Here is a 24,995-nt window from a genome sequence, read left to right as displayed (position 1 = left end):
CCAGGAAGTGGACTGTACATGCGCACTAAAAAGAAGGGCAAAGGGTTTACCCGTAGTCCAGTGCAGACCTGCTAGTTTCTTTTGGACGTGTATATTACACGTTCATATAAGATTTCAGATACAATGCTGAAATTTTTACATACGAACATGAAAGGTAGGTATTCCTGATGATTTATATAATTTACTGATGAGTAAAAAAAATCCCCATAATTACCACAGCACTTTACCGTTGCTTATACACATGTAGCTTTAGATTTAGCCAATGCAACTTCAATCTCCATAAGAACCATAATTCTTAAGTAAATCAGGCCCATGTGATATAGAATTAGTGTTCTCGAGTAGATATTCACGTTATCCTTAAACTACATCGGAAGTTATTTATTAATAAGAACTACTTGTTACACACAATGTACTGCATATTATGTTATTAAAGTTAGGCCATTAAATAGACTATTAAAAACAGAAATTGAAAGTAGTACAGGCACTGGACAAAGTTTACCCAGACTAAGGCTCATTCCCCTTTGTGTAATTCATTGTTGGCCCTTAAAAACAAAACAAAAGATATTGTTTCTGCTGCGTTACAGTGGGCTTTACTGTGGGGGACCCAGTATTCCCATACATACATAGACTCCACATAGCTTTATATCAAAGAAAAGTCGTACAACTATTGTTTCCATGGTATTCCCCTCCTCAGAGGAGTACTTTGAGCATAATTTCGTAACATATCTGTAATGGACAGTTATAATAGGTACCAGTTAGGTGGATTTGTCTAAAGGCTGCCCCAGTGACTGAGAATTTGGGGAGAGGTTCCCAAAAAAACACTGCAAGAGTTGGTTAACTGTTATGTGTGCACCAGATGCCATATCCTTCTCGTTTATAACACTTTTTTTGCACTTTGTCAGTATTCTTTTCATATCCTACCCTCTCATCCCCAACTTCATGACCTCTTTGTTGCATAAGATCTCCTTGCCTCCCATTTTCTCCCTTCCCCTCCTACGCTCCCTCCCTCCATGCTGTCACTGGATGGTGCTATGTAGTGTGGCAGACCTGGCAGCCCAGTCAGACCTTATGCTGCAAGAAAAAGGGAGGGCCTTGCCTGTTTCAGATGCTTGTTGGATATGCCTGCTCTCTTGCCCTCTACACAGCTCACCGGGCATGCCTCCTCGTCCGACTCCCTGTCCGAGCTCTCAGCAGTGTCTCACCTTGTCTCATGTCTCGCATCAAACCTCAGAGCCCAGGTAAGATGTACCCGTTTGCGTTGGTTGGCTCAGTGTAGCTGTGGTCGTCACCACGGTCTGCACCGATCACGTTAGGCCTGTCATTCTTCATCACTCTTCATATCTGTACAAATTGTTTTGTTTTGTTGTTTTTTTCATGCTGTCTCTCCTGATCATTCGATACAGGTCACCTGATACTGCTAGACAGTTTTTGTGCTGTGAGTGTACCTTTGTGTAAAGGAGAGTCTCTGTTTCTATACTGAAGCTTATTCTTCTGTAACCACAGCTCATGTGCTGTTTTAAATTGAGCTGGCACATAGGCACAGGGGCTCATGTCTTTTGACAGTGGATTAGTTAGTATTGCAGAAGAGAGGGATAGACCAAGATAGGATGATTTACATTCATACTTGCAATCATTGTTATATTGTCATGGTCACTGATAACTAAGCAGTTTTTGTTATACTTCCCTGTTGCTTTGATGTATGTAGGACACACTATTTTATAGATTTACCTGTTGTCTATGTTTTGTCCAGAAGCAATCCCATTAGAGAACAAATAGTTCAACTTGAATGTCCTGAAAAAGTAGGATACACTCATTAGTCTTTGTATGATTTTCTAGACTACATTATTTTAATATTTTCCAGTCTGACACTAAAGGAAACGTCTGTATGGTAAAAGTAAAACTGCTGACAAATCAGAAAATACAGAATTAAATAGCAGTTTATTATTACACTATTACATCAAAATTCCCAATGAAGCTAAGCCAGAAGTGTCAGAGCATGCCACATGAACCATTTGAACAAACCATGTTGTCAGAAATCAATACCGGCTAATGAGATTTCACAGTTACATTTAAATTCCCCTTTTTGTTTCACATTTTGTTGCTGATACAAAGAAAATGACATTATATGCATGTGATAGCTTTATGCAAGAAAGAGCAAACTTTACAAGGATACCTGTCATGACACGGTGCAGTCAAAGGTAGCAGTACTGCATGTTGTGTTAGCATGCTAACCATGAATTTAGGAGAAATCTACCTCTAAGTGTAGAAACATAAATACCTAAATTTGTATTTTGGACATTTTCTTCCCAGCACCCTGAAATAAGACATGGTATGGAAGAAAAATGGCTCAAAATCTCAAAATTGACCACTGCTTGATAAAATTATGTTTTTGCCTGCAGTGTCTCGCCTTAAGAAAGTTATCCACAGACACCACATGGTCATGATGGCCAATTAAGGGATAGCACACCATTTATGTTTTATATGCCATACATTTATATGCATGCACAACGTAAATCATAAAACTATCATATGGTTGTCAAAGCTTTACAATGTTTTACTCAGATTAATTTTTAAAATATAATTTTATGACAGAGTGACAGAAAATACTCAAAGGACCTCTACCTCAAAGAACAGTGGGAGCTCTCGGACTGTACCAAGAGTGTATTAACTACATTTTCATGTTGGTTCTCATAAAACTGAAACAATTTTTTTTTGCAAGAGTACTTACAGGTTTATAGATTCAACATTTCACAAGCAACTGTATGAAACACATTTCACAGTGATCTGAGTGACTAACATTTTTTGGCCAACAAAGAAGGAAATGGCAGAGGTTTTCAAGAAAGGTTTTTCAATCTGAAGTGACCGTGATCATAGATTATTTTGAGATTTTTTCATGAAAATTTTCCCCTTGTCTAACCTGGACTTCATGCAAATCTCATAATTCTATTAAATTCCTTATGGGTGTTATGCAACAAGCATCAGTATTAATATTTCTGTATGGGGAGGAAGAACTAGTGATAAACAGAAACCTAGGATATAGTTAAGGATTGCTACTAAGGGATCTGATATTAACAGATAGAGGCTTTGACATGAGGGAAACTGAGTCTAAAAAGTGCACAACTTAAAATGTACTGTTACATAGAGGACAAATCACAACTGACAGCAGTTTCACATAATTTTGTTCATGTGAGCATTCATGTGGAATGAGAGATTGGATTGGAACTAACACGTACACCAGACTATCAGGGGCAATTTACCTTTCTTCTTCTGGAAAAACACTCTTGCTTTTGAGAAGACACTAGATACTAGATGTTACTAGATGTTGCATCTTAATATGTTGTTTCATCATGCCATTCAGAGAAGAGAACACTGCTGCATATCACCTATATATGCTGGGGAAAAATGCAGAATATTGACCTAATTAATACTTGAAGTGGCATACAACAAATATTACTTCTATTGAAATAATTACAAGGGGGCAGTCACTAAAAAGTGTTCAGTGTGAACCTGCCTTAGAGGCTAAAATGTACATCTATGGAATTAAGGTATCTAGGCAGATAAAAAGTTGAGTTAGACAATACAGAACCTTTTAAGACAGTTACTTGAGACCTTTAGCTCAAATACACACACATATGGTTATACATACCTGATTAGTAAAACCCACATAGGGGTATTGCATTGAGATAAGTCTCATATATCGGGAAAAAGAAAAAACAGTGCATTGAAATTAATATAACAATTATTTTGGCAGGTATAAATGTGCGTGCAGTGGTGGTTGTGGAAGGTCACCTATGTATGTTTGTGTTGGTTCACCCTCTGTCTGTTAGCCCTTTTAATTTATATAATATGTATGAGTTTGGCTTCCTGTTCTATTAAAAGAAAGAAGGTTTAAGTATGGTGAAAAAACCTGAAAGAGCTTTCAGAACATTATCTAGTCTCCCATCAGTGACTGATGATGGTAAGCCACAATGACTGAAATCCTGGACCAATAAGGGAGGAGGGGAGTGCTGTTGGGACAGCTTCATTACCTCATGGGCTTGGAGACATACAAGCTCACAAGTTCATTGAGTTCACTCCAGACTCGACTGGCGGGGGTACGAGAAGAGATGAAGGTGGGGTTACATTGAAAGCCCCTTTCTGGAACAGGAAATTAATTCTGTTTAATTTTGTTAAATTGTGTACACTTATACGCACAAGGAGAACAATACAGTGAAAAGACATAAATTCAGCTGGCTAAACATCGCTGCAGTGACGTATTGCAGTATCGTGGAAGTGAAATATTTAAAAGCTACTTAGATACGTGGGAATGACGCAGCATCACACATCAGGTCTTGCTGCTCTAGGTCTACACGATCATTTAGATCATCTGTTGCGGCCACAGCAGCACACACACAGAACAGCAGAAGCCGCATGGGCATGCGCTGCATTCGTGGAAAGGGAAATCATGATAAAAGTGGACTAAGTGAAGCAGGAGGCTAATTTGCAAGCTTTACATCTAGAAAAAGAGGCTGCAGCTGTTAAAGCAGAGATACACAGCAGAACAGAGGTACAGAATACCACTACTGACTTCCACACCATCAATGGGTGTGTCTAGGATACTGCCAGGCAGCCCAAACCTAGACGCGAGCAACTGAGGGTTAAGGGCCTTGTTCGGGGGCCCAACAGTGGCATCTTGGCAGTGAGTGGGGCTCAAAACAGCAACCCCCCAATCACAAGCCAAGTACCCTAACCACTGAGCCACCACTGCCCCAAACAGAGATACTGGAGGCAGCTTCCCAATTAGAGAGTGAGAAGCTCTATATTCCCATCATGGTACAAAATGTGAGTAAATAACACGATTGAGTGTGTTAGTAATCAATCCTTACATGACAGTCCATTTCATCTGTCAGCCCAACACACAAGCATAAGTCAGCACAGCATCCGGATAACACCCTGTTTAGCTCAGACCTCGGTGAAGCAAGAACGTCATGCCAGTATGTCATGATTGACTCATACCCTCCTGACTGCAATTCACCAGGATACTAACCCAGTCTGCTTCATCAAAGAAACAGTGAGATTCCTCAGCAGGCTGAAAGAGATGGCTCAAGGCCTAGTGACTGGTTCCAACAACCGAAGCCAGCCCCCTCTCAGTACATAGCTCCATTAGTACCAGCTCCCTCGGAGGGTGATGAATTTAGCAAAAAATATCTAGCTCAAAGGCAACAGCGCATGAAAGTCCTCTTTTGTTCACACAATTACAGACTTAGGCCTTACAGCTGACGAAGACCTAGATCTGTTATCAAAATGGCTTGGCAAGGAATCTTCTGCATATATGAAACATATTAGAGCCAAAATGAGAAACTATCCAAGCTTCAATCTGTCAATAGCAAGCAATTCGCGGGGTGAAAAACATCCACATAGACACTCTCGAGCTGTAGATCTAAACACCAGCAGCGCTTTGAAAGATGATCCAGCTAAACATGGCCCTATTCACAACAAACCCCACCCACTGAGAAAGTGTCACAGTTTTAGACAATTGAAGAAAGGAAAGCTTACCTAAAGGAGAAAGGAATATGCTTCAAGTGTTGTGCGTCTGCTTCACACATCATCTGCAGCTGTAAAGATATATTGAAATGTGATGAGTTTGACAGCAACAATCACAATACAGCCCTTCATCTTGGTCTACCTCCATGGGCATCAAAGGCCAACTGACTCCTTATGAATGCATGGCGGGGAAGAAGAGATACGCCCTTCATCGCCACCTGTGGTGCACTGAGATCTGTGGCAAAGGGCTCTCAGCGAAATCCTGCTCAAAAATATGCCCAGTTTAGGTCTGCCCAAAGGATAATCCTGAGCATGCCATCAAAATGTATGCCATGCTCGACGAACAGAGCGACGAAAAAACGCTGCATCAGAGTTTTTTGACCTGTTTGGCATCTGCACCAGTGCATTTACTTACACGCTAAAGACATGTGCTGGAACTGTGGAGGCTTCAGGGAGGAGAGCCTCTGGTTATCAGATTGAAGCAGCAAATGGTGGAGTCAGGCTAATGCTTCCAATGCTGATCGAGTGCAATGAAATACAGAATAATCAAGATAAAATCTCTGCACCAGAAGCAGCTCTGCATCATCTTCACCTTAAGCACATTGCAACAGTGATCCCAGCATTAGAACCTGATGCCCACATCATTCTCCTCTTGGGCAGAGACATCCTCAGAGTTCATAAAGTGAGATGACAAATCAAAAGACCTCATGAAGATGAATGTGCTGGAAAATGAGAGGCCTTCATTCTTTATTCCATGCCACAGCCACGTTCACTTAAGAGAAAGTGTTAATCACAGCCTCAAGTCGCATGATTTCAAAGGCCACTGAGGAAGCAAATCAGACAATGAGCTTGGACTCAAGTTCAAGTTCAAGTTCGGTTTATTCGTCACATACATAGTCATACACAGTATAACGTGCAGTGAAATGGTGGAGAGTGCTCTGTCCAAACTGAGGAAGAGAACAGGGGTGCATAGAGAAAAATATATATATGCAGATAATATATATATTCTACTGTATGTACAAAAATATATTAACAATGTATGTACAATATATGTATATTATGATTATATACACAATGTACAATGTATATGGTTGGGTATATATGTACACAATCTACAGAATATACAGATCCATTTTATATAGTAACATATCTACAGTTGTTGTGTAACAGGGTAATTGAGTATAAATCTATATATACAGATGTACAGATATACAGTCATGTTACATGGTGGTGGTGGTCCCCACAGTTTATCAGTTTCCCTGATTCAGGGCCCGAATGGCCTGTGGGAAGAAGCTCCTCTTCAGCCTCTCTGTCTTGGTCTTCAGGGAGCGGAAGCGCCTCCCTGACCTCAACAGAGTGAAGAGTCTATTGTTGGGATGGGTGGGGTCCTTCACAATTTTCCTGGCCTTGGTCTGGCACCGCTTGTAGTAGATGGTCTGCAGGTCAGGAAGTTCCGTGTGAGTGATGCGCTCTGCTGAAATCACTACCCTTTGGAGTGCTTGTCTGTCCTGCTTGGTGCTATTCCCAAACCAGACTGTGATGTTCCCCGTGAGGATGCTCTCGATAGTGCAGGTGTAGAAGTTCCGCAGTACTTTGGAGGGCAGTCTGAAGTCCCTTAGGCGTCTGAGGTGGTAAAGACGCTGACGAGCCTTCTTTGCCAGGGAGTTGGTATGGCGGGACCAGGACAGGTCCTGCGAGATGTGAACTCCAAGGTACCTGAAACTATCTACTCTCTCCACCGTGGTTCCACTGATCCTCACAGGTTGGTAGTGCCGCACCTGCTTCTTGCTGCAATCCATGATCAGCTCCTTTGTCTTACTGACGTTTAGGAGGAGATTATTTTCCTAGCACCAGTTTTCCAGGTGTTTAATCTCCTGCAGGTAGGTCCTCTCGTCGTTGTCCGAGATCAGACCCACGACAACGTGTCGTCAGCAAACTTGACAATGATGTTAGAGCTGGAAGTGGCTGTGCAGTCGTAGGTGTACAGTGAGTAGAGCAGGGGGCTTAGGACACAACCCTGAGGAGCTCCAGTGCTGAGGGTGAGGGTGGATGAGGCGCAGTTGCCCACCCGTACTGATTGTGGTCTGTCTGTTAGGAAGTTGGAGATCCAGTCGCACAGGGATGTATGCAGTCCTAGATCTCCCAACTTAGTAGTGAGTAGGGAGGGGATGATAGTGTTAAATGCTGAACTGTAGTGGACAAATAGCATTTTAACATAATTTCCCCTCCCTTCGTCCAGGTGAGTCAGTGTAGTGTGGAGCAGATGTGCAATTGCATCGTCAGTGGAGCGGTTGTGGCGGTATGCAAATTGCAGTGGGTCCATGGAGGCTGGCAGTGAAGATGTGATGAAGTCTCTGACTAGCTTTTCAAAGCACTTCATCATGACTGATGTGAGGGCGACAGGGCGGTAGTCATTGAGGTCGGAGGGTCGAGGTTTCTTCGGGACGGGGACGATGGTGGACCTCTTCAAGCTGGACGGGACGATACCGAGCGTCAGGGAGAGATTGAAGATGTCGGTGAATACCGGGGCTAGCTGATCTGCGCAGGCTTTGAGGACCCTCCCGCAGATACCGTCTGGTCCCATCGCCTTCCTGGTATTCACCCTTTTAAACACTCTCCTCACGTCACTCTCCGTGATGATGAGAGGGCGCTGTTCTATGGTGGGCCCCGCGCATGTGCCATCGACTGCGCCGATAGTGCCATTAGCACTAGCGCTGCTAGCATTAGTGCTGTTAGCACTAGCGCCGTTAGCATTTGTGCTGCTAGCATTAGCGCTGCTAGATGTAGCCTCAAAGCGAGCAAAGAATGTATTCAGCTCGTTCGCCAGAGACTCATCCGCACTCATCAGTCCAGAGGGTGGGCTCCTGTAGTCCGTGATCATCCGTAGTCCCTGCCACAGGGATCTAGAGCCACTCTGCTGGAACTGTGTCTCTAGTTTCTTCCCGTAGCATCGCTTCGCCTCCCTCACCGCCCTGCGCACTCCGTATGCTGCGGACTTGTACTCGTCCATGTTCCCGCTGATGATCCCCACATTGTAGGCAGCAGTGCGAGAGTTCAGAGCCTCGCGGATGGTTCTGTCCACCCAGGGCTTCTGGTTAGAAAACTTCTTGATGGTGATTCTTGGGATCGTGTCGTCCACCAGTTTCCCAATAAACCCTACTACTGCCTCCGTAAACTCGCTGACATCATCAGTGCTGCGCCGGAACATGTCCCAGTCCGCGTCATCCAGAGCGTACTGCAGAGTGGCCACCGATTGGTCTGTCCAGCGCGCGACCTCCCTCTGAACCAGAGCTTCCCGTTTCAGCCTTTGTTTATATTTTGGTAGGAGGAAGATGGCGGCGTGGTCCGACTTACCAAACGGTGGATGAGCTAGTGCCTTGTAACTGTCCTTGTATGGGGTGTAGCAGTGGTCTAGTGTCCTATTTCCCCTGGTGGGGAAGGTTACGTGCTGGTAAAGGTTGGGCACCGCACGCTTGAGGTTAGCGCTGTTGAAATCCCCAACCACAATAAGTGCAGCGTCCCGGTGCTGTGCCTGAAACTGTGTGAGAGCCTCATGAAGTTCACACAGTGCAGTGTCCATGTTAGCCTGAGGTGAGATGTACACGGTGTTGATGATGACCGAAGTGAACTCCCGGGGAAGGTAGAAAGGACGAAGCTTGAGGGCGAGCAGCTCCAGGTTGGGTGAGCAGGAGCAGGCGAGAGTAACAACATTGGCATTGTTACACCAGCTGTTGTTTACCATCACACACACTCCGCCGCCTCTCGACTTCCCCGAACGTGCCGTCCTGTCCATGCGGTGAACCGAGAAGAACTCGGCCGGCTGAATAGCGTGGTTTGGTACCGCTGGGTTCAGCCACGACTCGGTGAAGCAGAGGAGATTGCAGTCCCGAATGTCCCTCTGGAACTTTATCCTGGCCCGGAGGTCATCGAGCTTGTTATCCAGAGACTGGACGTTGGCTAGCAGGATGCTGGGTAAGGGAGCTCGGTGTGCCTGAGCCCTCAGCCTGTTCCTGACGCCGGCTCGCTTCCCTCGAGGCCTTTTCCTCGCGCCGCGTCTTTTGTTTTCCCTCAGGATCTCCGTCGGCCATTTTGGGTCCAGGGTTACAGACGGCTTGAGGTGAGTGCTATGTAGATTAAGAGAAATAAGGTCGTCTCTGCTGTACGAGATACGTGCCGTGGTGTGTAGAGAAGGGCTGCGGAGAAATAAGGGGTAGCGAAAAGGATAGTGAAAAGAGCGAAAAAAGTGCCAGGTGTGGACGGAGCAGTCGTGACGGAAGCCGACCTCACCGGCGCCATCTTTAAGACTCACTGTCTTCAAAAGAAAATGTGATGATGATAAGCCCACTCCTTCTATCGAAGACAAATTTTTCTTGATGCTCATGGATAAAGAGGTCTACTAAGATGATTGAAATAGCTGGGTGGCCACTCTTCCTTTCAGAAGCACCAGACAGCCGCATCCTAACAACAGAGAACAAGCCCTAACATTCATAGAAGGCACCATTCGTGCTGCTAGATTTTGGCTGATCAATGCTAAAAGATACAACAAATGTCTTCTGCATTCATGTGCTATTTACTGGAAGCTTCGTGGCAGAACAGAGATATAGAAGATGTCCAATTTGCTTGTAAAGCAACTAACCATGTCGCCACCATTTACAAACACTGACCTGGACCGTTTTGGCCCATGGACCATTACTACACATCGCACAAGAGGACAACAGGACAAGCGCTGGGTGGTGCTTTTTACTTGTATGAGCATTCCCATAGTTCACATTGAGGTCATTGAGTTGATGGACACCTCTAGTTGCATTAATGCTATAAAGAGATTCTTTGTCATTCGTGGCCCAGCTAAGCAGTTCCATTATGATTGTGGAACCAGTTTTGTTGGAGCCTGCAATGAGCTTGAGTTCCACAAAGTGAGTCAGCAGTCCAGAGATATGTTAACAGCCAAGGCTGCCCTTGGATTTTCAATCCACCACACTCCTCACACATGGGAATGAATGGGCACTGCACTGAGTCCTCCAGTCTTACCCATGAAGTCCTATGGGTGTTGATGGCAGAAGTATCAGCTATTATTAATTCAAGACCATTCATTCCTGTTTCCACAGAAGTAGACTCATCATCGATACTTACCCCAGCAATGTTACTCACCCAGAAGGCCAGCGTTAAACCTCAACCTAGGAATGTCACAGACAAATAACAGATAACAGTACAAATCAAGTTCAGAGCCTGGCAAACCAATTTTGGAACCATTGAAATCGAGAATACCTACATACTCCATACGTGCACTGCAATTGGCTGGAGCCACTACCAAACATTCAAGTTGCCGGCCTTGTGCTGCTGAAAGACGACCAAATGGTGAGAAATGACTGGCTAATGGCGTTCGTCACCAGGGCCTTCCCAAGTCATAATCGAAAGGTTCGAAAGGTCAAACACAAGGTAACCAAAAAGGGGATATGCATGAAGTTTCTAAGGCCTGTATCTGAGGTCATTCTGCTTATGAGAAGGGAGGACTGAACTTTAATTTCAGCATTCAGCGGGAATCTCGTAGGGGAGTGTTCTGTCTTTGGTTTGTTAAAAAAACACACCCTGCTGAGGCCTTTTATTTTGGCAGTTTTGTCTTTCTTTTGCAAAAGCAGGAAGTTATTTAGTTCAGTGCTCCAGAAGCCACACTTTTATATGTAAAGGTCAATCCCCTGCAATCCTGTTGTTTATGCCATCGAAGGCATTGTCTCTAAATGTTTCACTCCCATTAATTCGGTGCATTGCTCAATAAAGCACAGGAGCTTGGAGGCTATAACCTATCTCTCATGCATTTGTTTGAAGGGAGTTTTGCTTGCTGTTAAATTGTGTACGCTTATACACAAGGAGAATAATATAGCACTAACTGTTTACTGTGTATGTTTTTTCCCTTAATTATAATAAAAAAGTCAGTAATTCTTAAAGAGAAGTAATTTCAGACTTACACCATTGAATTACTATGTGGTTTGTTAGATATCAAGAGTTATCAGATAATTAAAGCTATTAAAAGTGTAACATTTATCTACTTTCATCTTCGTTTCGTGCATTTGTTAGCTATCGTTTGTAGATTGTAACCAAGCCATTAAATATTTCTGAGTAGATTTGCCACTTGTTTAGTACTAGGTGCTGTTGTTAATGTATATATAAAAAAAGGACAGCTTATATGATATGAATGTTCTGTTTCCTTCCAGGTTGTAGATGAACAAAGTCAGCTGGTATCCTCACAGAAAAAGGGGTGTATATTTCTGAGGAGTGGGTTTTATTTAAGATTCAGTCCTCAGGTTCACACGAAAACAGACCGTGCCTTCTTGAGGAACAAGATTTGATGGCATCTGATGTCTAGGGCACACAAAATAGCTCGGGGGCTGGCTGAAAAGGGTGGATAGGATTTACTTAGAAATAGGGTGAGAGCTGTGACAGAAGCTCTATTAGCTGAGACAGATGCAGTATTCAGAACAGCATACTATCTAGCTAACATAAACCGACCTTCACAATCCCATTGAGCTTCAGCAAAAAAAGGTTATCAACATGGGCACTAGTCTGCACTCAGAATCATGGAACAGTTAGCAAAAGAGATGCAGAAAAAATGGCTTCTTCAAGCAAGATGTTCTTGCTGACAAAGCTGCATCTTTCAGCCACAAACATGCCATGATTATCAGTGTGAAAGCTTTTATAGATGGAGCTACTCCTGAATGTGTGTTTGTAGAGCTGGGAGAACTGGAAAGCCGAAGGACAGAGGGTATAAAGAAAGCTGTATTGTATTGTTTGGATACTAAAAGACTTCAATGAAGAATGACTTCAAAAGAGCTCAGTCTGATTTGTTACTGATCGAGTCAGTGTCATGTTAGGCAAGTACTCTGCTGTGGTAGTCAGGCTGACTGCAAGGTACCCTACCCTGTTCACATATCCTTGTTTGAAGCACTGTTTGGAACTGGTTGTATCTGATGCTGTGGATGAGGTTCAGACAATCAGCCACTTCAAAGCATTCATGGATAAGAGCTACAATTTCTACAGTCTAATACAACTTCACAGGAACTTCTGGAAGCGACACACAGAGCAGAGAATCTGGAAAATTGACAGAGTCTTAAATATGTGATGGGTGGCCAGCAGTTTCAGTAAAGGCAGTGTGGAGGTTGTATGAAGCACTCAACACCCTGGGAAAATGTGGTGGAAGACCAATAAAGAAACGGCAAAGAGAGTCAAACCATCAGCAACTAATCGGAGGCTAGATAATGTTTTGATAGCTCTTTCAGGTTTTTTTCCCACCCATCTTGAACCTCCTTTCCTTTTAATAGGACAAGAAGCCAAAATAGTATACATATATCATTTAGGAGGACTAACAAATAGACCGTGAACCAACACAAACACACATGTGTGTAATGGCATTATGTCAGCATGCAGCGAGGCAAGGGATCAGATGCAAGTGCGGAGGGAATTTATTAACAGACAAAAACATACATAAACACTAACCAGGGATGAACCAGGATAACAAAAATAATCAGGGCCAAGGCACAAAACAGTAAGAACCATACATACTGAACAAACTGAGGGACCAAACCAAACACAGGGCTTAAATACGAGAATGATGAAGACTAACAAGACACAAGTGAACATAATTGCAGGTGGGGAAACAAGTAAGGGGGTGGAACAGAATGAAACCAAAACAAGGAAGCGCAAGGAAACAGATCTAGGTATGAAACAAAAACAGGGTTGCAATGGGAACCGTGACGCCAGGGAGGGACAATCATGACAATGTATGACCTTCCACAACAACACTTCACATACATTTAAACCTGACAAAAGAATTGTATTAGCTTCAATACATACAATAATATATTAGCTTCAATACACTGTTTTTTTCTTTTTTCTGATATATGAGAGACTTATCCCAGTTCAATACCTCTTTGTGGGTTTTAGTAATCAGGCATGTATAACCATATATGTGTGTGTCTGAGCTAAAGGTCTTATGTAACTATTAAAATATTCTGCATTGTCTAACTCTTTCTGCCTAGATACCTTAATTTCATAGCCTCTAAGGTGGGTTTCACACTGAACTTTTTAGTGACTGCCACCCTTGTAATTATTTAAAAAAAAAGTGATTTGTGTTGTTTGCAACTTCGTGTATTAATCATGGATTTTTCCTAGCAGATATAGGTGATATACAGCAGTGGTCTCCTCTCAATGGTATGATGAAACTACACATAGTAATTAAGGTGCAACATCTAGTAACTCTCTTCTCAAAAGCAAGAGTGTTTTTCCAGAAGAAGAAAAGTAAGTTGTCCCTGATAGTTTGGTGTACATGTTACATTCCAACCCTATCTCTGACAGTGATCACAGAATCACTTTTCCTGCTTCTGCTTTAAGGATAAATGGTTGTGTCTACTATGAATTAAGGAGCACAGTCTCGATGTGTACTGTAATGAAGATAAGATGGTCTGCCTGTACACAAAGGGAATAAAATAAGCCTTTATATCTATTTCCATTGCAGATATTGCTTATCTTTGATATTTGAGTAATTTCATAAGGCAAGAGGTACATAAGCAATCTAGCTATCTAAATATAAAAAAGTAATTTCATTGTTAGCTATCAATAGCTGGCTAACATAGACAGATGTAGGTTAATGTGTCATAGCTAGTTAATAATCTAATCATTGTCTGTATCATTAAAGTTCTGCAATAATATAACTTGAAAGTATTTCTGTTTATCCTGGTTTATCAAGCAGCCAGCCCTATAGCTTGGGCTAAGCTCCCTAGACTCCTCATTCTCGCCTTTCTTCATTACTGGTATTCTAAAATAAATAAATACATTTTTAGAAGAACAAAAGTGTTTGCTTTTGCAGGATCAGATATGGCACATGTGACCATTCTACAATAAAATACCAAGTATACAGCTCTGGAAAACAATTAGAGACCACTACAAAATTATGAGTTTGTCTAGTTTTACAATTGATAGGTATATGTTTAACCAGGCTGAGCAGTTTTGTTTTATTCTATAAACTACTGGAAACATGTCTTCCAAATTCCAGATAAAAATATTGTATTTTACAGCATGTTTTTTAATGAAAATGACTAATGGTCAAAATAATAAAACAGTTACAGAAATTTTAGACCACAAATAATGCAAAGAAAACAAGCTCATATTCATTTATCAACAACTAATATTTCAACTTAGGATGAGTCAAGAAATCAATATTTGGTGGAATAACCATGATTTTTATTCACAGCTTTCATGCGTCTTGGCATGCTTTCCACCAGTCTTTCACATTTCTGTTGGGTAACTTTACTCCACACCTGGCACAGAAATTCCAAGAGCTCTGCTTTGTTTGATGGCTTTTGACCATCAATTTTCCTATTGATCACATACCAGAGGTTTTCAATTGGGTTCAGGTCTGGAGATTGGGCTGGCCATGATAGGGTCTTGATCTGGTGGTCCCTTGTCCGCACTTTGATTAACCTGGCTGTGTGACATGGAGCATTGTCCTGTTTGAAAAAACAGTTATCAGAGTTGGGGAACATTGTCAGACAAGAAGCAAGTTTTTTTCCAGCACAGTTTTGTAAGTGGCTTGATACATGTGACCTTCACAAAGACAAATCTGCCCGATTCCAGCCTTGCTGAAACACCCCCAGATCATCACCGATCCTGCACTCAATTTCACAGTGGGTGCAAGACACTTTGTAGGCCTCTCCAGATCTCTGTCTAACCATTACACAATCAGGTGTTGGACAAAGCTGAAAATTGCACTCATCAGAGAAGATGACCTTACTCCAGTCTTCTACTGTCCAATCCTTACGGTCTTTCGCAAACTTCATTCCGGCTCTTCATTGCTTCTCATTGATGAAGAGCTTTTTTCTAGCTTTGCACGACTTCAGCCCTGCCTCCAGAAGCCTGTTTTGAACCGTCCTTGCTGTGCAATTCACCCCAGCTGCTGCATGCCATTCTTTTTGTAGGTCACTTGATCTTACGGTTGTTAAGTGACATTCGAATGAGGTGGCGATCATCACGGTCGGTAATGAATTGTTTTCAACCTCTGCCAGTCTGTAGCTGTTGTTGTCCCATGTGTTTGCTGCTTGACCTTGTTCTTATGAACCGCAGACTTTGAAATTTCAAGATGAAAGCAACCTGACAATCACTGTATCCATCTGCCAGTAAAGCTAAAATTGAACCCTTCTTTTCCTCATTAAGAACCTTTCTTTTCAACTTTTTTGGCATAGTCTGTAGCTGTATTTTGACTACACTTACTTTTTGGGTAGTCCTAGCACTGCTTTTCCAACCCAGCTGGTTCTATAACAAAAGAAAAGTGATGACAGCAGCAGTGGTTTTTATACTGTTGCTCGTTAGAAAAGGATTTTGTTAATCACCTATTCGGCATCTCATTAAATAGAATGAGATGTGTCTGTGAAGGAATTCAACAAACACTTGAAGGAAATGGCTGCTGTACATGTGGTCATGCTGATTTAAGAAAAAATTGGAGTGGTCTTTTATTTTTTTCCAAAATGGCACATTCACAAATATATGACATCGTCATAATACTATGGATCCTGGGGGAAGAAAGGCTGGGGCTGTGTCTGAAATTGCATATTTGTAACGTGTAGCATCTTAGCAGGATGTAAAGACGAGCCATGTAACACACAATGATGTTTACTGAGGGACACAACAAAGACAATGCAGCGCTTAGGCTAACGTGAGGTCAAACACAGACAACATCCAGAATTAAACAAGGGACTTATATACTCACGATAACAAAACAAAGAGCAAGTGTGATACATGCGGAGGGCGTGGCCATGCAAACAAACACACACACGCACGCACACACGCACACACACACACCACAGATGGAGACGTCTGGGAGGAGGGGCCGTACCGTTTATATACTAAATTATTTATACATATATATATATATATATATATATATATATATATATATATATATATATACATACATACATACACATATACATATACATATACATACATACACACACACACACACACACATACACCAAAACAGGGTGGTAAAATGTCTGAAATCTTGGTATTTACAGTTAGTAGTTGAAGAACTCAGAGTATATAATATGCCAGGTAAAAATTCAAAGTGTGAGAACACATAAAGTGTGTGAACACTATACAATCTTGTGATTCCATGTAGCCTGTTGTAGGTGTAGTAGTTTGGAAAACCTTATTTATAACGCTTGTAAAAAGTGTTGTATAAATAAATTTGATGTTACTTGACATGTTGTTAAGCATTATACTACTTTTAATATGCCTTTGTTGGCATCTGCCATTGTATATGGTTTGGTTGGACTTCAAAAACCATGCCTCCAAAGACATTGGAATCATAGGACTGAATAGTGTCCAGTGTCTTATTACTCAGGTAAATAACATATATTTGCTACAGGAATAGACATAAAAGCTTGTTTTGCATCTCTGTCTGCTCCAAAGAATTGTCGGGTCTTCAGTGCATTGCACCTTTGGTGCGCAGCGTGGAGGAGAGCCCAGAGCCTGTCCCTACTACCGTCAAAGGGACCATTCCAGCCTGGGTACGGGGAAGCCTGCTTCGCAATGGCCCGGGAAAGTTCGAATTTGGAAACCAAACGTGAGTACAGAGCTAAGGAGATTGGAGCTATGAGTAGTTTCTGGTCACATTTGATTGATCATGGTGCAAAGCAATGCAAAACAATACAGAAAGCACTGTTAACCAGTTTACCACACTTCTGACAATCCAGAAATTTACATTTATTCATCTGGCTTTTATTACATTCTATTGGCTTTTATTAGTGAATTACAATTGAGAAAAAAAATAGAATAGAAGCATACCACTCATCAGTGATATACACTCGATAAATTGGGTACCCATTCTGGAAGAGCTATGTGTGGGTATGAGTGGACACCTATACCTTGTTTCTGGGATGGTACACTGGTGTGGTTGACCCATTGGCATCCTGTTGCATGTCTCTTGAATCTCCTTATGGCCTTCCAGATGTCTGACACCAGGCCTAGAGGGAGAGAAACAGGCTGCTTGCAAAGGTATTGTGGAGGCTGATACCCTAGAACTCATTCAAAGGGAGTGAGACCAGAGGACACTGAGGTGGCTCAGGAATTCATGAACCCTCTCCACTTGTCCATTAGCCTGTGGCTGAAACTTAGATGTTAAGCTCACTGTCATGTTAAGCTTCTCTATGAAGGCATTCCATAGCCTGGACATGAACCAAATACTCTGTACACAATGTTCTCTGTTAAGTCGAATTGGCAAAAGACTTGATGGAACACTGCACCTGCATTTTGGGGTGCCATATGTAGAGTGGGCATAGGTATTAACTGGACCATTTTGGAAAACCAGCCTACTATAGAATCTGATAGAGGCAGGTCTGTTGTGAAATCGAGGGATATGTTTGACCAAGGATGTCTAGGAACAGGCAAGGGAAGCAGCTTCCCCAAAGGACTACATGGTGCCTTGCAAGTGGTACATATGCGTCCTTGTGCAGGTATGGCCACCAATAGCATCTGAACATAAGATGTGGGGAGAATAGGTTCCTGGCTGTAAGTGCAGAGTTTTGGGATTAATTGTTGGGAAGGAGTGTTTGAAGATGTGGGCTGGTAGGTCACCATGAACTGGAACCTGCTGAAAAACAAAGACCAAGGGCCCCTCTCCCCAGTGGCACCATTCTTTAAAAATGAGTTTCATGGCCAGGGGTTCTTTTCCCCCCAGGTCTCCCCCCAAGGGAGTGAATAAAACTGAAGGGGAGCAGGCAACAGACAGTCAGGTCAGCTTTGGTTGGTTGTTTTGAAGGCATTGGTTTTGCTCCCACGTTGACAGGTACGTGCTACCCAGTTGCATTGGCTTGGTCACTGGCTCTAGAGAGCTCATCTTGACTGTCTGAGCATGATGCAGGACCTGGTACTTGTCATCAAAAAGGTGGTCATTGGCGATGGCCCTGCCGACTACCTCATCAAGACTGTGCAGTTCCTCCCCAGAGGGGAGTTCAGCCTGAACTTCCTTCTTAAGCCCATCAACAAACAGCTATAAGGACCTCCTTGCTCTATCTGCTGACTGCAGCTAGGGTATAGAATTCCAGTGTAGAAGTCCACTGCAGTCCTATTCCCTTGTTGTAAACATGGAGCGCACAGCAAAATGCTCTACCATTTTTTGGGTGTTCGAAAACCTTTAGTTACTGCTCCACAAATGCACTATAGCTATCCATTAGTGGCAATTGGCTAATGATTAAAGTGGTGCCAAGGGCTTAGCTCGGCCAGTCAGCTTGGCTGATGACAAAGGCCACTAATGCAAGGTCTGGCATATCTTGGTTAGACGCAAATTACAGATTGCACTGCACTGAAAAACTCTTGCATACAATAGCATTTCTATTATATTGTCAGCTGGTAGAAAGAGGAGCAGGTGGAGGAGGAACCCTTGATGAAGTGTTAAGTGCTTCCATGCAAGAAGCTAGATGATCCAGAGTGGATCTCATAGCCTGCAGGTCTTGCTGCTGGGACAGAATTTTCTGCTGCTGATTACCAATGGCTTGCTCCTGCAGGGCAAGGGCCTCTTGTAAGACAGTTTGAGTTGCTGTGCCTGCCTCACACAGCTTTGTCTTCCGTGACATTTCTGTCAAAGTACAGAAATGAAGCATGAGTCTACTACCCAGAGTTTACTTTATTCCTCTACAGCAGAGACCAAGGTTAAAAATAGTGAGGGGAGGAGAATAAAACCACCCAATGCAGGTCCTGAAGAAAGGGTGAAGAGCAAATGAATGGGTAGCTAGATGAAAGAGTAATGTGAGTAATGAGAAACAGGTGTTGACAATCAATAATAAGAGGATGGTAAGCGGTGCCTAACTGGAAGGTGGTGTGCGCGTGTGGAGGACATGAGATTTTCCTTGAAAAAGGATTTTTAGGTACAATAGGTACACAATGACTCATTTTAGTTGCCATTCGAGGTTAGCTAGCAAAGGTGGAATGTACATAACAGTGATATTTTACTAGTAATGCCATAGCCCCTTCTTCAGAACACTGAGAAGGGCCCTGTAGTGAAAAATCATAAATTTGGTCAGATTTCCCTGCAGCCATACTAATGAGCATTTGAGTAGTCCCACTCCCGCACACTTATGCTCCTATTCCTTTAAAAGTTTCTTCATCATGCTATAGGGAGTTTTTCCTTGCCATTATCACCCTTGGCTTGCTCACTGGGGGCTTGGGCTCGCACATTTATAAAGCTGCTTTGTGACAACAGCTATTGTTAAAAAAAATAAATTTGACTTTGACTTTGTAGAAACTAAGAATATGTAAAGTAGCCTATATGAAGAGGTTGATGTTTATTATTTTATTTTATTTATGAAATATGTTTATGTAATTTTTTCTATCCACTTTTCTGTTTCCCCTTCTCTGAATTGCCGTTAATACAAACTTCTGGGACTAACAAACCTTTACCTTCACTAGCCTAACATTATTTTGACTCTCTACTCAGGTTCAACCACTGGTTCGATGGGATGGCCTTGATGCACCGCTTTCAAATCGCAGATGGTCATGTGACCTACAGTAGCCGCTTCCTGCGCAGTGACTCCTACAACAGCAACTGCGAGTTGAATCGTATTGTGGTAACAGAGTTTGGCACTCTGGCACTCCCTGATCCCTGCAAGAACCTCTTCCAGCGCTTCTTGTCCCGCTTTGAGAGGATGAGTGAGTATGATGGTGAAAGAGTATGTGGACAAGAGGGGTGCTAATTGGCCATGCCTTTATTCAAGGATGATCACAGGCTCTAATTCATTGGTTTCTTAATGCCAGTCCAAACATCTCTCCCTGCCTTAACTTATCATTCAGCTGATGCGGGCATTTCCTTTTTAAAAGCCAAAACCTGAGCAAAACAGGACTCAGTATTGGCATATTTCTCACGCTGATGGATATGATCATGCTTTGCTTCTTGTTACTGTGATGTTCATAGGGTGCTTATTGAGACAGAACAAGTTGTTTTTGGAGCGTACAGCTTACTTCCAAGAAAACCTTTGAATTTACATACAGTTTCTGAATATAGGCAAGAACTCTATGCAAATATACTCAGTGCAACAGAAAGTACTTACATTAGAAGATCTCTCACGCAATTGTAGGAGTTGTCACAGAATGCTCGCCTCCCGCAAGTCACGTGGTTTGGCCCGCCACGTGCAGTGGGAGGGTTGTTTTGTTTGTAACCACACCTGCACACAACTGCACCTTGTTTGTCTATATGTTGTTCGTAACTATATGTATCAGTCGTGCAACAAACATACATTTATCTGACGTTTATCAACAAACATACATTTATATGAAAATGTCTTTAAAAAAACAAACAAATGCACTCAAATGCCCTGACATTTTCTACTAAATATTTAAGAAATTCTGCTTTGTTGTTCATAAAGAGATGTTAGTGATTAGTTTTAGTCTTTTTTGTCAAAGGCACTTCATAATTTACAATTGAATACATTTAATTTTACAATGCATATTTCCATTGAAACTGAACCAAACTTAATGAAGGTAATGAGTTACATCTAAATGTAGACTGTCACACTCTTCTAATACTCTTCTAAATTAGTGAAGTTTTATTGTTGCTTTTATAACTAAAGGGGGGTGTGAGGGTGAGTATTTAAATCATGAAATACAATTTTACTTTAAGATCCTTTTTAAAAATTCTCAAATTTTTAAAATTATGTTAGAAAAACTACATTGTTCCACATAATTAAAAAGAAAATTCAACCATGGCAATACAAACATGCTCATAATAATAGGTTACATAACGCTACATGAAGAGTAACTGGGAGGCAAATCATGTGGAGGAAAGGGGGTGGGAGGATTCTCCACCCATAACAAAGGCTCTTACTTACACCTTACTGAGCCAGACAAAGGAAACAGAAGAAACAACATACAAACCTCCATTAGGAGCTAAGCAAGTATGAGACAAGACCCCACCATAACCAGATAAACATGCCTGTAAAGCATTTGAAATGTAGAATTCATATGGCCCTATAATAAAGTTCCTTATTAGAGAAAGGTTTCAGAAGGTTTTGCTAGAAACTTGTACTTATTACCTTCCTACAAAAAGCACATGCCTTCCATGTGCAAGTTGCAGACCATTACAAGGCAGCTATTTCAAGGTGGGTTAAAGAGGCCTGAAGCCTTACATAACTTTCACATGTAGAGGCCATATTTTCCCAGGAGCTCTTCCTCCTGTTTGTACTGTACCTTTGGTATGCAGTGCATGGCTGCACCTTTCACATTATATGATCTTTATGTATTTAATTCTGTGTCCTAGAGGTTACCATAGAAATTAGTTTAACTAAACAGGATGCATAGGATCAGTTACATTTACCGCATTTAGCAGATGTTATCCCAAGCCGCTTGCATGTATTTTATGAATGAAACATTTTCAATTGTTCCTTAGTGCACAGTTCATTTTCCTTATACACACACATACAAAGTCATGGTTTTACCTAACGCCTTGTTTTTCCAGTCCATCATGGTATACTGTGCTGCAAGCCCTGAAAGCACAGGTGCATTAAGTTCTTTTCACCTTGTCACAGAGCCCACAGATAATGCTAACGTCAGCTTTGTTAAATACAAGGGTGACTACTATGTCAGCACAGAGACAAACTTCATGCACAAAGTGGACCCGGAGACTCTGGAAACAAAAGAGAAGGCATGTAAAAAAGAGGACAAATTTAATTAATTTTCACTATTTTCAAAACAACTTGTCATCATTTACATTACAATCTGCTCATTAAAGGTAGACTGGAGTAACTTCGTGGCAGTTAATGGTGCTACTGCCCACCCCCATGTTGACCTTGATGGTACAGTCTACAACATGGGCAACTCCTATGACAGGAAAGGTCAGATGCATACACACCTACAATGCCACTCTTACACATACCTTCTATCCAAGCAAACACTATAGTATACATACTATGAGCATATATTTTCACTGTGGATAAAGAAGGTTAAATAGATTCTTCTGATTGTGTTTGGCAGGCACCTCCTATAACATCATCAGTGTCCCTCCAGAGAAGGATAGCCCCAGTGATACGCTCCATGGGGCCAAGGTGCTGTGCTCCATCACCCCTGCTGACAAGAACAGGCCCTCCTACTACCACAGCTTTGGTAACCAAGTTACACCAGCTACTCACAGTCAGTTCTGTGCAGATACATAATTATGAATACCAACAAAGCCTTGGTCAAACCATTTGTTTACCTACAGAACCTCCTATTATTGTTCTGCTTGAATGAGCATCTGCATTTAATTGGTAAATTAATCAACTTTGCAGTCTCAATTTTAGTTTTAGGATCATGTTAGACCAGTCACTGAGTGATGTAACTTTTTGATGGTGTAATGCAGCTGTGCCCAAGTCTGGTCCTGGTGATCTACTGTCATGCAAGTTTATTTCTGACCCTAATCTATCCAGTTAATCAAGTCCTTCTGTACCTTCTTAATATTACAACCAGGTGTGTTAGATTTTGGTTTGAACTAAAAACTGAAGGGCAGTAGATCACCAGGGCCAGACCTGGGCACCCGTGGTGTTAACATCTTTGTGTCCTTCAGCGATGTCCAAGAACTACGTGGTTTTCATTGAGCAGCCCATAAAGCTGGATTTGTTTAAGATAATGACGTGTAAGATGCGGGGGAAAAACATATGTGACGGAATCTACTGGGACCCCAACCAGGATACCTTATTCCACCTGGTGGACAAGCACAATGGCAAGGTGACTATGCAGGGTCTTGCTGGTTGCTCGTAGCAGGGTACAGAGCTATGGGACTGGGACAGAGCCATGGTGGAAAAACTGAGCTCAATATTCAGGTTGTTTTAAAAAAAAGCTACCCGTGAGTAAAATGTGTAAGGTTTTGCATACCATGGTTTGCTTGGGTTTTTCTCTGTTCCTTATATAAACAATGGTATTACTAGTATCACATTATAACTCTCAGAGTGATCATTAACTGATTCAAAGATGTTATTTGAACCCATTTCTGCCCTTGCTCTGCAATAGGTGTGTCCAGTAAAATATCACACCAGGGCCCTGGCCACCTTCCACCAGATAAATGCCTTTGAGCAAGATGGCTTCCTCATCGTGGACATGTGCTGCTCAGATGATGGCCAGGCCATCAACAACTACTTCATTCAGAACTTGCACAAGTCTGGAGAGGCCCTGGACAAGGTTACTAATGATCCTTCTCTCTCCCCATGCACACTTCACCACTTACTCCATGTTTCTTCCTCTTAGGGAAATTTTGATTGGGATTACATTGCTACAAATATCAATTCCTTGGCTCAAAACACACAGCGAGAGCTGAAAGAGCACTCAATAGACATTTCTGTGATCTGTAGAACACCATCTTTATGGACTGCTTGATAAGGGCAGCACTGTGGTAATGACCAACAACTAATATATTCCTACCATGTTGTTAAACTCCAGGTGTTTGGTGTGTTGTGCCTTTTTCAGGTGTACAACAGCATGGGCAAGGCTTTCCCTCGCCGCTTTGTTCTGCCTCTCAACATCACAAGCAAGACACCGCTGGGCCAGAACCTCAATACGCAGTCCAACAGCTCTGCCACCGCAGTCTGCCTCAGCAAACATAAGGTGCTGATGCTACACTTAAACTCTAATACAGTGTCAAATCCTTCAAGCCCCAGGGAAGCCTAATCCACAATTGCTTTCTGATTAGGTTAATGTTAGTTTTGTGGTTGCAAAGAATGCCTGTACAAACTATGAATAATTGGTGGCTTTCCAATGTCTACATATACTTGACCAGAATGTCTCCCTTAGGTGGTCCTAATCAAGTTTGCATATGCTATATCCTACATAATCACAAGGCTAATATCACTTTTCCCTCCCACATAAATTTTATTTAAACTGTACATTCATGCTTGAATGGTCTCTTCAGCAAACATAGTGAAAGCAAACCTAGTAAGTGTAGCCTATTGTAATTCTCCAAATCAGCAGCAGTAGGTTTTTACATGTAGGATTGAACAATTCTTCTCCTTGCATCATTGTGTAGTTCTGTTTATGATGCATGGCAAACTGAGTCTTCTGGACAAAGGAATGCCAATCAAGAATGCTTAATAAAATATTAGCTCCATGCCAAGACACTTCCCTCATAAGTCTAATTAGCAAATCCCAATGGATTTTCAGGATTTTCCTTTGATCATTTTTTCTCTCATGCTTTGCTGGAGGTTTAATACTCAATTTTATTTTAACACTGTATCTGATTCAAACACCGGTTGCCATATATAGGAGACCATTGTATCCAACTAGTGTGAAAAAAAACAAGTGCAAAGGAGTTAATGAGCATGAAAAACCAAAATCAAAGAAACAAACAGACACCAGGCCCATAGGGGAGCTAACACTAGATGGACCTGGGAAACTATTTTGGTAACCTAACCTATGAGGGAACCAAAAGACCATGTTTTTTGATGTAGGCAGTTTGTGGGTTGGTAGGTACT

At 42.1% G+C, this 24,995-nt stretch overlaps 1 protein-coding gene across 1 annotated transcript in view; it reads left to right on the top strand.

Moving 5' to 3' along the window:
• The first annotated feature begins 33 nt into the window (after positions 1-33).
• Positions 34-24,995, top strand: part of bco2a (beta-carotene oxygenase 2a) — a 26,574-nt gene continuing 1,612 nt past the window's right edge. Inside the window, exons 1-10 of the mRNA XM_026998562.2 lie at positions 34-154; positions 1,146-1,238; positions 16,981-17,134; positions 20,003-20,214; positions 22,086-22,201; positions 22,289-22,391; positions 22,531-22,659; positions 23,099-23,259; positions 23,542-23,709; positions 23,995-24,132. Coding sequence (XP_026854363.2) covers positions 124-154; positions 1,146-1,238; positions 16,981-17,134; positions 20,003-20,214; positions 22,086-22,201; positions 22,289-22,391; positions 22,531-22,659; positions 23,099-23,259; positions 23,542-23,709; positions 23,995-24,132 — 1,305 coding nt within the window. The 5' untranslated portion in view covers positions 34-123. The remainder of the gene's footprint in view (positions 155-1,145; positions 1,239-16,980; positions 17,135-20,002; positions 20,215-22,085; positions 22,202-22,288; positions 22,392-22,530; positions 22,660-23,098; positions 23,260-23,541; positions 23,710-23,994; positions 24,133-24,995) is intronic.

The sequence above is a fragment of the Electrophorus electricus genome, chromosome 6 (assembly GCF_013358815.1).
Source record: "Electrophorus electricus isolate fEleEle1 chromosome 6, fEleEle1.pri, whole genome shotgun sequence".
NCBI classification, from domain to species: Eukaryota; Metazoa; Chordata; class Actinopteri; order Gymnotiformes; family Gymnotidae; genus Electrophorus; species Electrophorus electricus.
Note: the sequence above shows the minus strand (reverse complement) of the source record. Positions and strands in the feature narration are given on the sequence as shown.